General features: G+C 40.1%; 1 protein-coding gene across 2 annotated transcripts in view; it reads right to left on the bottom strand.

Moving 5' to 3' along the window:
* The window catches only part of akap7 (A-kinase anchoring protein 7), a 78817-nt gene extending 76671 nt beyond the window's left edge, over positions 1 to 2146 (bottom strand). The window contains exons 1-3 of one of the 2 annotated variants that reach the window (XM_088324460.1): positions 2109 to 2146; positions 1895 to 2038; positions 1633 to 1768 (exon numbers count right to left, since the gene is read on the bottom strand). In XM_088324460.1, the coding sequence (XP_088180586.1) occupies positions 1633 to 1740 (108 nt within the window). In that variant the 5' untranslated portion in view covers positions 1741 to 1768; positions 1895 to 2038; positions 2109 to 2146. Of the gene's footprint in view, positions 1 to 1632; positions 1769 to 1894 lie in introns of both variants that reach the window. The other variant, XM_088324461.1, reaches the window with a different exon arrangement.
* Between the last annotated feature and the right edge of the window lie 12087 nt (positions 2147 to 14233).

The following is a 14233-nucleotide window of genomic DNA, read 5'->3' as shown; positions in this document are numbered from 1 at the left end:
CAGAGAGCTATAATGTTTCATTTGAATTTACAAAAAATATTTGTTTCTTTTTGCATTATTTAAAATGTCGTACGCCAATTTTTGAGCTTTTACAGCGAATGACTATCGGCTCCAACTATCAGCCTCATTTCAATACTAATAATTGGCAATGGCACAGACAAACCCATATCGGTCGACCCCTATTTAAAAGCATTCAAAGGAGTACCAGGATTTTGCAGTTTAGCGATGAGGCGTAGTATATTGCAGAACTTATTTTACAACCAGATCTTTGTCATTCAATTATAGTCCATACTTCTTGCTACAAACTGTATAGCTCTGCCCATTCCTACTGCTTACATTATCAAATTACTCTAGGTGCTTTGCTAAACCTAGGTAAAACGGTTGTTTTGGGCTAAATTTTGTTCTTTGGCTTTTGATCACAAATTGTCACAATAATGAACATATATTGTTTAATGAGCTTCCACATAAAGGATTATTTAGCAATTAATAGCCACATTAGAGTCTGTTGGTGTTACACTTTGACTGTAAACTGTAGTCAAAAATGTGTCATATTATATACAGCACACTTGATGGAACCCTTAGATGGCATGAGTATTGTCTCGGCTTTGCATACCCAACAATTGACTTAACATAGATTAACTCACTAAGAAATTACACAAATTCTATTTTATCTCCGAGCCATATGCATTAATGAAAAGAGCAACATACGGTCGCGAGCCATTGGTTCCCGACACCTGCTATCAAGTAAAACCCACTTTACATTGTTTTACAGTTGCCTTTTGTCGTAAATATAAAACTTGAAGTACAGTAGGCTATGTCTTCTTGACCAGTTGTCTCAGGTTGTGACAGAGTTAGAGTTAATTAATCAAACTCACCTTATATTGATTACTGCTGAATGTTATTTTACTATATTGTTTTCCGTTTAGGGCAGCACGGCGGCGCAGTGGTTAGTGCGTGTGCAGCACAGTTCTGAGATCATGAGGTCGAACCTCCTGTGTGGAGTTTGCATGTTCTCCCCGTGCTTGCGTGGGTTTCCTCCGGGCACTCCAATTTCCTCCCACATTCCAAAAGCATGCATGTGAGGTTAATTGGCCGGTCTAGATTGTCCCTAGGTGTGACTGAGCGAGTGATTAGTCTTTCTCTGTGTGCACTGCGACTGGCTGGCAACCGATTCAGGGTGTCCCCTGCCCACTGCCCAAAGATAGCTGGGATGGGCTCCAGCACCTCCGCGACCCTACTGAGGATAAGCGGTGCAGATAATGAATGGATGGATGTTTACCGTTTATAATTGTTGAACTTCAAGTGTAGGATAAATCTGTTGCAGGTGAGGTGCAATAAATATGACAAAGTTCTATAACACTAGCTACCTGCTTGTTCTTCTCTATTCAACTGACACGAATGCTTCTCAGAATATTTCAAGTTCTTTGACGTACAACTTTTAAATGTTACGGAAATGGTAACTTTCTCAGGCCATTAGTTAATTATACTATAGAATAATTCAGTTTCTAACTTAGTTACGTTTTGGAAGAAGTAGTGAGTAACTAGAACTAATTTGCTTATTTCAAAATAACCTTCCCAACACTGTCTATAAAATATAATTAGAAAACCATAAACATGGTTTGTGTTTCTTACCTGCTGCATTTTTATTCTTGTGTTTGCACACCAGACACGACTCTTGTGGGTGAAAGAAGTTCTGGAACAAGTCGACTTGAGAAACAACAAGAGGCGACTCGGGTGCATAACTCACGTACGTTCCCACGCAAACACCCTGACTCCAACACACACACAAAATAGGTTAAATTACATGTACAAGTTTATTCATCCGTTGAATTTTTTTTAATAAATAGAGTAACATGGATAACAATAAGGGTACTTAATTACTGACGTCACTTACCTGTGTACGTGAAATGAATTAGTGTGGCATGTTAGCCGAATCTCGTATGGAGTCAGCAAGTTTCACATTGCGTCTTTGGTAAAAAGAAACACCACACTTACACAAAACTTGTCGTCAGTCCTCCAGAAGTTTTTTTTAGCAGTACTGCATAGAGATAAAAAAATATCCCAAAAGTGTCTTTATAAGGGTCGTTTTTTGATGTTGCTATTCTTACCCGGACGCTGTATCGTTGTAAACAAACGTAACTTCCGGTAGAGATGCTATGGCTTCAGAATAAAAGTTTCCGTCACAATAAAAGCTTACTACTCTATACAGTACTATGGTTTGTGGGTGGGCGTTTCAGAGCCGAGAACTGCATCCCTGCCGAGATTTGCATCCCCTAGCTACCATCACCACTTATACCTCGTTTTATCTCACTTTTATATCACTTTTCGGGAATGTGATGGCGAACATATAACGAAAACCACTTCGTCTTGCATTTGTTGGGAATGTAATAAAACTTAAACCATTTCTTCTTTGTATTTGTTGTGAATGTAATCGAACGGTAATGCACATCGTATATAAATCACTTTTGAGGAGGTAAAATGTTTATTTTGCCTTTTTGTACTCAAATCGCTCGTATTGAAACTATTATGCACTCTACCATAAAGCTTATTTCAGCATAATAAGCTTTATGGTAGAGCATAACAGTTCTCAAAAGTAGCTAGGGGATGCAAATCTCGCCAGGGATGCATTTCTCGGCATAACACCAGCCCAGGCCATGAGCGAACTAAGCGGCTGCTTTAGGGCCCTGCAACCACTAGATAGCCCTAAAGAGCGGTTAACTTTGCTGTACCCATTGTCACGTTCGTGTGTCTACAACGAAAAAAAATCTACAGAAATACTACAAAAGCACTACAAAACTAAATAAGAAATATAGAGCTTAAAACAGGGACCTCTTGTGTTATTTTGCTTTCATTTGGAAAATAAATATTATTATATAAAGTATTATTAATACTAATATAATACTATTATATAAAGTATAGAAATACTACAAAAATACTATGATACAAAATACTACATAAATATTACCCCAGAATCTGCTAAAAAACCCTTAGTACAAAAACAACTACAGTGGTATTACAAAAATACTGAAGAAACATGACAAAAACAATACTATGTGAATTCTTTAAAAAGTTATAAAAATATTACGAAAATACTGCTTTGGAAATACATCAAAAATACTTATGCAGAAATACTTCAAAATACCACTTGATAATACTATAATACAACACACAAACAGAAAAATATTACTCCAGAAATACTATTACAGAAGTATTACAACAGAAATAAATGGTAAATGGTCTGCATTTATATAGCGCTTTTGTAATGAAATGATCTGCATTTCTATAGCGCTTTTCAAGTCAATGACTTCCCAAAGCGCTTTACAGTGTGCTTCACATTTCCCAATAGCGGCCGTGATCTGTGCAGCCATGTAAGGTGCTAACCTGCTTATTGGGGGTATTGGGGGTTCAGTGTCTTACCCAAGGACACTTCGGCATGTAACACGGACAAGCCGGGATTCGAACTGATTGATTGATTTGATTATTGCTCCAGCGAAGGTCGGGGGGTCCCGTCCCTGTGCGTTGAGCCGACCAGATGAACCAGGTTTTTCCAATGCTGGCGGTCTTGTGCCAGCTGTTCTGCATCCTCTACAGCAACTCCGTGTTGTTGGAGGTCGCCCGCAACGACGTCGAGCCATCGAGTGCGGGGTTTCCCTCGTGGTCGTCTCCAGCCTGCTGCCTTTGGGTCAAACTGGAGAATGGCTCGTGTCGGATGGTCTGGTGGTAGACGAAGGACATGGCCAAACCAGCGGGTGCGGTGTTGTGCGACCAAGTAAGATGCTCGGGGCTGGCACGTGCGGGCTCTAAGCTCTTTATTGGAGACTCGTTGGGGCCACCTGATGTTCTCGATGGTTCTGAGAGCCCTGCTATCAAAACCGTCGATTCTTGTGGCCAGGGTGTCGTTCAGGGGCCATGTTTCTGAGCCATAAAGCAGGATAGAGAGTACGGCGAGGTTGTAAATGCGGAGCTTCGTCTTGCGTTCGATGGTCTGGTGCCGCCAGAGTGGTTTCCAGAGAGACTGCAGAGCAGATGCTGCCAGGGCTCTTCTGCGGAGAATCTCTGGTTTTAGGTCCCCATTGTGTGTCACCATGGACCCCAGATACACAAAGCTCTTGACAGGCTCTACGATGTCGCTACCAATTTGGATGGGAGGTGGATCTGGTCCATCACCAACATACATGAACTTGGTTTTCGTCCAACTCACTTGGAGGCCAAGCCGCGCTGCCTCTTCGCTGTAAATGCCCAGAGCGTCTTTCAGCTGGCTGTAGGAAGTGCTGAGCATGATGGTGTCGTCAGCATACTCCAGGTCAGTCAGGTGGTAGTTGCCGAAAGACACTCCGGGGATGCGCTCACTAACCCTGAACATCAGATGGTCGATGATGCAATTAAAAAGGTCGGGAGCAGAATGGGATCCCTTAATCCTAAAACGATCGCTCTACCTCCTGAGCTACTGCCGCCCCAATGAAGTCAATGAAGACCTCCCAAAGTGCTTTACAATGTGCTTCACACTTACCCATTCACACACACACACTCACACACCAATCGGGAGTCGGCCATGCAAGGCGCCTACCTGCTTATTGGGGGCATTAGGGATTCAGTGTCTTGCCCAAGGACTAATTTCTACTCTGGAAATATGACAAAAATACTACAAAAATAGAACTACAGTAATACTTTACGACAGAAATACTACAGACGTTCATTAAAAATACTGCAAAATACAACATAAATAGTAAAAAAATATGAAAAAATAATACACAGAAATAATCAAAGTACTGTAAAACTATAAAAAAATACTACAGTAATACAAGAAAAAAATATACTATCGTAATACAACAAAAATATTACAGAAATACTAAGAATGTACTACTATGTAAAAACTGCCAAAGAAACTACTGCAGAAATAGTACCAAAATAAATCTACAGTAATACTACAAAATACTCTTGGGAACTTCGACAAAAATCTGACTACAGAAACACTAAAAAAAAGTACTTTAAAAAATGTACAACTACTGTAACGCTTGAAAACTAAATATGAATTGCTTAAAATAGGTGTGACATGATTGGATGGATTGACAAATGAAATTGTGAGAGAACTGGAGTAGTCGTGGAACTGAGCAAGCGTGTTGATAAGAGAGTACTCGGTTGGTTTGGATACATGGAGAGGATGGATGAGGAGCGAATGTTAAGGAGGATCTACAGAGCAGAAGTCAATGGAAGGAGACAAAGAGGAAGGCCGCGATTGACGTGGATGGATGGTTTTTATGAGAGCACTGCAGGAAAGAGATCTAAATATAGTGAAAGCTAGAGCTCTTGTTGGTAATAGGAATGAGTGGAGAGGTGTAAAAGGATAGTGGGATGTTTGGTCGCGTTCTAAGGGATGGTCAGGGCACCTGTATGATGTGGCAGGGGTAAACCAGTGAAAGCTGTTGGGCCCTGCTGTTGAATAAAAGAGTGTGTTGTGTCACCCTGACTCGAGTGACATGGCCGCTTTCTTGTGTCCCGTTTCATCTGGAGGGACGAAAGCTTGACCAACTTAGTTGCAGAGGTGCCTAAATTGTTTGGGTGTTTGGGCATTTGGGTTGCCCATGGTCCAAAATGTATGTATGTGTTTTTTGCTATTTTTTCCCTTTTTTAATTTATTTGTTATTGTATGTGTTTGTCTTGCTGTCGGGCACCCCACTTGAGGGATATGACCAAGGTAGATGGATAAAATAGGGACCTTATATACTATTTTGCTTTAATTGTGATCGTTTCAAAACCAACTTGCTGGTACTAATTTTGCTCAAAATAACTATACCATGTAAATGTCTGCATGTATATTTTTTCCCAATTATTATTATTGGATGTTTTTCCAAGATCACCCCATTGGCCAAAGATTTTGGACCCAATGCGGCCCCCGACTCCAAATATTTGCCCCATGAAGGCTCAGGCCGGCCCTGGGTGTGTTTATCCTTTAACCTCCAGGGTCGTAGGGGCACCATTTCCTGTGGCGTGTCTCGTGCAAGTACAGCCTTGTGGCGCCTATCCCTCTCCAGGCCAACACATGTTTCCACCTGTCTTTCTTGTTTTAGACTTTTTTGGTCTAATTGTCAGAACATTTATTTTATTTCAATATTTGGGGAATTGCAAAATTAGAGGAAATCCCCAGCCGAAAAATAATACATTCACAAAAAGTTACAAACTTTTGCATTTCTTGGTTCCCCATCAATGTTCCCTCTATGCTCCCCGCGTGTGCAATCGCGCACTGCCCGCACATTCTCAGCGCACAAGAAAATCGAACTAATCTAAAATATAACAAAAAAGAAAAAATACCAAAATGAAAAAGTAGTGAAAAGCTGAGGGAAAAAAAGAAACAAAAGGAAGAGAAAAATGAAAGAAAAATCCAGAAAAAAAGCCAGGAAAAAAGACAAGAAAGAAAGAAAGGAAAAAAAGTAAATAGAGAACCAAAAGAAAAAAAGTAACAGCCAGGAAAAAATAAACACAATGAGATTTTTTTAAAGGAATTAAAATAAAACGGGGGGAAAAAACTGGCAAAAAGAAGAAAACGTTCGTGTTGCATTCAAATAATTTCCAATTATACCAAGTCAATCTTGTTGCCAACATTGTACTTCCACTAAAAAATGTGATTCAATACAGTTTACATCGTGAATCGGTTACAGTTTATGTATCGTGCAACCAAATAAATACCCCCCCAAAAAATGTTAGTATTATGCGACAAAAGATACCAGGAAATAAAATAAATGGAAATCTTGTGAAAGAATTGTTGTAAAAACAAATGACGTTTGTAGGCCATACAACTTTTGCAATTATACATTAGTCAACTCATTCAAAAGTGAAAAATAATTTTGCATTGCCGGAAACTCAGCAAAATGTAAGTTGATATCAAGTTTTGGACATGTTTGATAATTATTTAGTAACCACACTTTGGATTGCTGTTGCTCACTGTTGTTTCAAGCGTTGCTCACCAACTTTGTGTGAACGCTCAGACCCGTGGAAAATTAGAGGGAATATTGTTCCCCATCATCTAATTGAATGGTCTTTATTGTCATTGATAACAACGTACTGAAAACTGTATGCAACAAGATTCGACATTAAACTCCGGCGTAAACACGTAATAGAGACTTTGAAGAGAAAAAGGAAATAAGAGACTGTCAGGATAAATAGGCAACAATATTTACAACTCAGTTCTTGTGGACTGGCCTAAGCTGTAAAGATAGTACAATAAAAATAGTGCATTGCAGCTCCTAAGGACACTTTACAAGCCTTTTTGGGTCGTATTTTTCCCAAATTTCAAACATCACCTCAGTTTTAGAGACGTTCAAACGTAGTTTCTTATGATTATTGAAGTGATTACAATTTACGAACGTATTACTGTGGGCCTAATACGATAATTGTTCAGTCTTTTTAGATTTTGAGGTGCGGTTCCCAATCTTAGCCAGCAGAGGGTAATCTGCACTAACGGCTGCATGTTCAAGTTTTTTTTTTTAATGGATTCGGATAACTTGGCTCTTGGTTTGCAGAAGAAACATGAGGAAATTACTAAAATGTATGATTTACAGATTAAAAGGGAGTAAAGCTTCTGATTCATTCTGCCCTTAATGTTGGTGGGTCTAGGCATTTCTTGTACGGCGCGTACCTTCTCCGGGTCAATTTTCAAGCCCTCCGATGTCAGCCTGTGACCTATGTACGGAACCTCCTTCTGTCTCAACTTCAGCTTCATCTGAACCCTCAACTGCACATTCTGGTAGGTATGCCCTGCTCAGCGTATCTGCAACAAGCATCAGCCTGCCTGGAACAAACACTATATCCACGTCATATTTCTGAAGCCTTAATAGCATTCTTTGTAGCCTCTTTGGGGCACTAAGCAGAGGCTTCCGTGTGATGGTTTCGAGTGGTTTATGGTCAGACTGTACCACTACCTTTCTGCCATAGGTGTATTGGTGAAATTTTTCGACTCCAAATAGAATGGCAAGACACTCCTTTTCTATTTGTGCATATCCTCTTTCTGTAGAGGTTAGTGCCCTACTGGCGTACGCTATAGGTTGGCCCCCCTGCAAAAAAGCACTGATTAGACAAGGCTTTATTAAAGCATTCTGTTCTCCAAGCAATAGAAACCACCCACCAACGTCCTTCCCTCCCTGGGATGTGAAAGTTAAGGCTAGTGGGAATCTAAAAGGTCAGAAAAATAAAACGCAGTGAGTCAAACTATGAGGATCAGTGACATTAAAAAGATCTACCGCTGAACAATTGCAGACAAGAATGGGGAAAAGTGTGCAACTCATATGGAACTTGCCAAGTGGAGCGAAAAATTATTCAGCATGGACACAGGCATCACCCATCAACATGAAATTCCAAAACAAAAGATGCAGGAAAGATCCTCTAGGACACATGATGAAACCGAAATGACAAGTTGGCAATTCATTTAACCTACTACCGTAAATTTCGGACTATAGAGCGCACCTGATTATAAGCCGCACCCACCACATTTTAAGAGGATAACCACTTTTGTACTTACACAAGGCGCACCTGTATATAAGCCGCATGCGCCTACATTAAAACATGTAACACAATCACAAATTTAACCCAGACCCGACTTTGAGTCCCGCGATTGTAACTGAATATAAAGTACACAGTCCAAAAACCACAGCCGGCAAAATGAACGGAAAATGATACCTGTACTTAAGGCTTGATGCAGGCCTGCCGTTGAAAAGAATCCAAGGGAAAAAAATGTATATTTCCAAAGGTAAGGGTGGAAAAAATATATATCCACTATTGTCCGCTGCGTCCACAAACACGTCTCACCCTTACTCCACTTCCCGTCAGCCCCCGTTGTTTTCGCCCCTTCTTTTTGATTCGCCCGTGGAAAACATATCAGAATAAGTCTCTAAAATAAATACATTACAAAAATATACAGTTGCAAATGCATATTATACATGGTTACAAATATTTTTAATATTATTCGGTACACCGAGAGAGTTTTCAAAGCTTTAATAATAATATTATAACTTTCATTCCAAACCGTGCTTGTGAAGGGTAGCAAAACGCTACTAGCAACACGCTCGCAACACAGTAAACGGCTCTGTAAAAAAATGGTCCGTACTTGTAGTAACCACGGTAAACCGTCCACATCTTCCTCCTTATAACTCACATCATCAAAGTTGTCTTCCCCAGTATGGGAAAGAGACTATGTCATATGGATGTCGTCCCACGCTCCCTTATTTAAAAAACACGTTTGCAACACGCTCGCAAAGTAAAGTTTACTTGCAGTAGCTCTGTTTCCTTCTTTATCGGACTGCTCGATTGCATTTAGCTTGAAAGCTGCGTCATGTGCCTTTCTTGTTGCAATTTGCATGGTGAGGATATTTCTACGCTAATTTAATTTGTGCACAAGCTAAGAAGTTGCAGTCTTCCTCAGCGCATATATTCCATCGGTCTAAATCTTACCTTTTGTACTCGAGCGCCGCTGGCGGCTGTTAGAAAAATTACATAAATTGGCTGCATCACTGAATAAGCCGCAGGGTTGAACGTTTGGGAAAAAAGTAGCGGCTTATAGTCCGGAATTTTGGAACGGGGTTGAATCGACAAAATTAATCATAATTGCTCTATTGTAGTCACCAGCGATTGCACAGCGCTAATTTCTGCTTTGGGAAATTGGAACTTTGCTTACTTTGTACTGACTGTTTTTACCGAGTTGCGTTCCTTTTTTGCCTAAACCTCCTTTTAGGTAGGCGATTGCTACTTTTCCTTTGTGTTTTTCACCGCGTGTCTTGCATTGGTACAATATTGTCCAATTCCCCGTTAGCGTCCGGACTCATGAAGGCTTCCGGTTTTGTCTAATCCAGGTTAACCCCGTTAACAATAGGCTTTTTGGCTATCCTGCTATGTCCATTTTATTTCGCTGGATGTGTTCATGTTTGTGGCCGTGGCTGTTTTTTTTGCAGCTTCCCGGGTAGCTATGCTGCACACTGAATGTTTTTGGTCGGACAGCCTCCCGTTTTTCTGCCGATCGGTCCGAGTTATCCCTTTTTAACATCTGGCTGGCCTGCTATGATCATTTGGTATATCTAAGCATTGGTTCAGGTTTGTTGCCGTCATCGTTTTTCATTGTAGGCTCCGAGTTATCCTGGCTGCTTACTGTATGCTTTTTGGTCAGCCTTAACCCAGAAAAAAACTGAAATGTTGATTGTTGGTCCAGCTCATTGTCATGATTTTTTCACAAACACTGCCCTGAACTTAGACAAATGTAATATTACCTATAGTGACTCGGTCAAAAATCCAGGTGTTATATTTAATCCTAATCTGTCGCTTCAGTTATATGTGAAAAATATTACTAGAATAGCTTTTTTCCACCTCCGTAATATTGCGATAATTTCTCAACCAGATGCAGAGGTTATAATTCATGCGTATATTACTACTCGGCGTGATTTACTGTCATGTATTGCTCTCTGGTCTCCCGATGTCTAGCATCAAAAGTTTGCAGCTGGATCATAATGTGGCAGTTAGACTTTTGACAAAAAAGTTTGAGTATATTATTCCTGTATTGGCCAACTTGCATTGGCTCCCAGTCCGCTTAAGACAGACCTGGGCACTCCGGTCCTGGAGGGCCATACTTCCTGCCAGATTTTGAAGTTTGCTCTTCTTTAACTCAGGTGATACAAATTATAACCTCGTTAGCAAGCTAGCAAGTGCTCGTTAACGATACTGGTGATTGGAATCACCTGTATTGGATCAGAGAAACCTCAAAAATCATGCAGAACATACGGCCCTCCAGGACCGGAGCGCCCAGGTCTGGCTTAAGATGTGACCGCTTAAGGTTCTTTTACTAACAAACAAATGTTAGCATGTACTTGCGCCCTCTTGTCTCTAATATTTGGTTTCTTCTTGTGACTCCGATTGCCAAGAAGAAGTCTGCAGGCTAGAGAGCGTTCTCCATTCGGGCCTCGGTGCTCAGGAATGCTCCGCCTCTGGAGATAAGATCTCCAACCTCAGTGGAAGTTTTTAAATCTAGACTTAAGACCCTCTTCTATTCGTTAGCTTATGATTGATGCCCACCTTGTATTTTTCTTTTCCTGTCTTTTGATACGAGGGAGAAGGACGATTTGAGATGAGTCAGCGTTCAAGCGTCTGGACCTGAAGCATGTCAACGCCTGCATTGACCAGCCGGCAGAGATGGGAAGCTGCGTCATGGATGTTATTGACTTTTTTGACAATTTTATAGGCTTGAGGCGTTGTTGCTGGCATGCTACCTATTGTTCTCTTTCATTGATGTTCACTATGTTTATGTACTGTTATCCAATGCTAAATCTATTGAACCCTCGTCATCCTGGAAGGGGGATTACCACTTGTGAGGCCCCTTCTCAAGGTTTATTTTTCCCTCATGCTGAGGTTTTGAGTTTTTCCTTGCCCGCATGTTGGTTTAACACCATGCGATGGTGCAATTGTAATCCTTCGTAGTCTTTTGAGACATCTTGTGATTAAGGGCTTTACAAAAAAAAATGTGACTTGGCCAGCCTCCTGTTTTTCCGCCGATCGGTCCCAGTTAGCCCTTTTTAGCAGCCAGCTATCCTGCTGTGTCCGAGTTTGTTTAGCCTGTTAGCTCTCTGTTTTATTTTTGCCAGTTTGCCCCATTTTGGCTGCTGCTCATATGTTGTGCCATTGCTGTTCCCAACTGTGACATAACCCCAAGGCACTCTCTTCAAAAACTACCAAAACTTGTTTTAAGACACTCAAAAACTCCATCAATTTTTAAGATGTAAACCAATATGGTGACTGGATTGCTCGGATACTGGTGTTCTTCACATGACATCACAGCTCAGGAAGTCAAGACGAGAAAGACTGTCTTCAAAATGTATTTTCTTACCAATAAAATATTCATAGAGATTATGCAAAAAACATGTACTGTTTTCTCACATTTTGTATGTGTTAGAATTTGGGTATCCTTTTAAGGTTGCGTTGCAGAGGTTGTCACACTCCTATTCACACAAAAGCATAACTGCAGCCTTTGTGTCAATTTTATCCATGGCAGCACTTCGCCTCATCACTCCCTAAGAAACTTCAGAGTGATTATCCCGAGTGAAAAAAAGGTAGAGGCTTGTTGTGAAGGCCCCGGATCACTCAATCTGAGCTCCCAGAAGAAATATGACTGTACAAATATTTGTAATCTCTTGCCCAAACACTAGACACCCGCATGTACACTGAATCCCACCTGTCATGGCCAGGGTCTTGTTTGCAAACTCTCCCATTGTTGTGGCCTCTACTTCACTTGCTGCATAAGATTTTCCTGCATCATCATCATCATCATCATCATCATCATCATCATCATCATCATCATCGTTATCATTTGGGCCCACAAGCGGAGCGAAAAAGGAATCGTAACTCAAGTTGTGGTTGAATTCCAATGTCGTTAGTTTTTCAATTACTATTAGTGTGCGACATAATGGGTGGAAAGAGTGTCATGAAATAAAGTTTTAGAAGCAAATTTGAAAGTTTTACAAAAAAAATTAAATGTCATTAATGTGACCTACAGGTTTCTTTTAAATAAATTAACCTCAGTGGACTATCCACACTTTTTCTCTTTTGTTCCGTAATTTACTGGCCACCCTTACATTCTAGAATGTCCAGTTAGAAATTGTAAGGAAAAAAATCAAATAAATAACGAACAAACTTTCTGAAAAAAATCCCACATTATCTTCTGTTAGCTGATAGATAGATAGATAGATAGATAGATGAATAGATTTTCTTATCTATCTATCTATAGTTTTTCTCATCCAGATAGATGGATAAGAAAAACGATCTATGATTTAGGATTTTATGTTTTCTGGTCAAGCAAATCAAATTTCCTGCACTCTCCACTGGTTTTCTTGACTTTACTGCCATTCAAATGAAGTAAAGGAGTAATAGCAGAAGCCAAATTATAAATAACTTTCTACTTTGTTTGTTGTAAGACCAGAATGCCTCTTTCATCTCTTCATGAGTGAACATGTCTCCTCCAAGACCACCGCTTTTAAAGAAAGCCAATAGTTTTGTTCTGTCGCCTCTATGTTTAAAGAATGTCCCCAAAATGCAAGACTTCGTTATCGTGCTCCTCACACACATTTCCAAGGCTCAAATGTCTGCTTTATCTGTTACACCAGGCTGTTTACTGCTTTGAAAATCATGCAGGAGGGTTGGAAATGTGAAGGGTGTCTGATGGTCGAAATTGCCTAAAAATGAAAAAGCAATTTTTCCATCTGGACTTCTTGTGACTTTTTTTGTATCCTCTAGCTCACAGGTGTCAAACATGCGACTAGCGGGCGGATTAGGCCCGCCGAGGTTTTTAATTGGGCCCGCAATACACCACCAGGAAAGGCACATGAAAAAATCAGCAGCAGTTTGACATGTCTATTTGATGTGACAAAGCCAGGCATAGGCACAGACAAAGCGACATGAGCTATGTTACTTTCTCATTAACTTCCTTTTTATCTCTCTTTTTCTCTGTTTTTCTGTCTCTCTCTTTCTGACTCTCTAATTTTGTCTATTTTTTCTCTCTATGTCTCTCTATCTCTCTATCTTTCTCTCTCTTCTCTTGATTTATTTTCTATCTTTAACTTTTCACTCCCTCTCTCTCTCTCTCTCTCTCCCTCTCTTTCTCTCTGTCTCTCTCTTCTCTGTCTGTCTCTCTTTCTCTATATTTTTGTCTCTTCTCTCTCATTCTCACTTTCAATATCTCTCTCTTCTCTTTTCTCTTTCTTTCTTCTTTCATCCTGTATCTCTCCATCTTTTTTTCTATCTTTCACTCTGCCTTTTTTTTCTCTGTCTCTTTTTCATTAAAAAGTTTTTGTCTCTCTTTTGCACTCTTTATTCCTATTTTCTCTCGCTCTCTCTTTCTTGTTTTATCTCTCTCTGTTACTGTATCTCTTTCCGTTACTTTCTTAGTTCTCTCTCTACCACACACTCTCTCTCTTTCTCGAACTTTATCTTGTTCTCTGTTTCTCTTTATTTCTTACTTTCATCAAGTCAAGTATTTGCCTTCTCTTTCTCTCTTTCTTATTTTTTCGGTATTTCTCTCTAGTTTGTCTCTTTCTTTCTCTATATGTCTCTTTTTTCATACTGTCTTTCTCTATCTTTCTTTTCTTCTCTCTTTCTCTCCCCCCACTCTCTTATTTTTTTCTCTCTTTCTCTTGGTTCTCACTTTTTCTGTTCTAGCTTTCTCTGTTCTAGGTTTCTCTTTTACTGTCATTCTCTCTTTCTTTATAAA

Source organism: Urocampus carinirostris, chromosome 20 (assembly GCF_059441175.1).
Source record: "Urocampus carinirostris isolate Australia breed hairy pipefish chromosome 20, RoL_Ucar_1.0, whole genome shotgun sequence".
NCBI lineage: Eukaryota > Metazoa > Chordata > Actinopteri > Syngnathiformes > Syngnathidae > Urocampus > Urocampus carinirostris.
The sequence above is the reverse complement of the archived record's forward strand: the minus strand, read 5'-3'. Positions and strand labels throughout refer to the sequence as shown.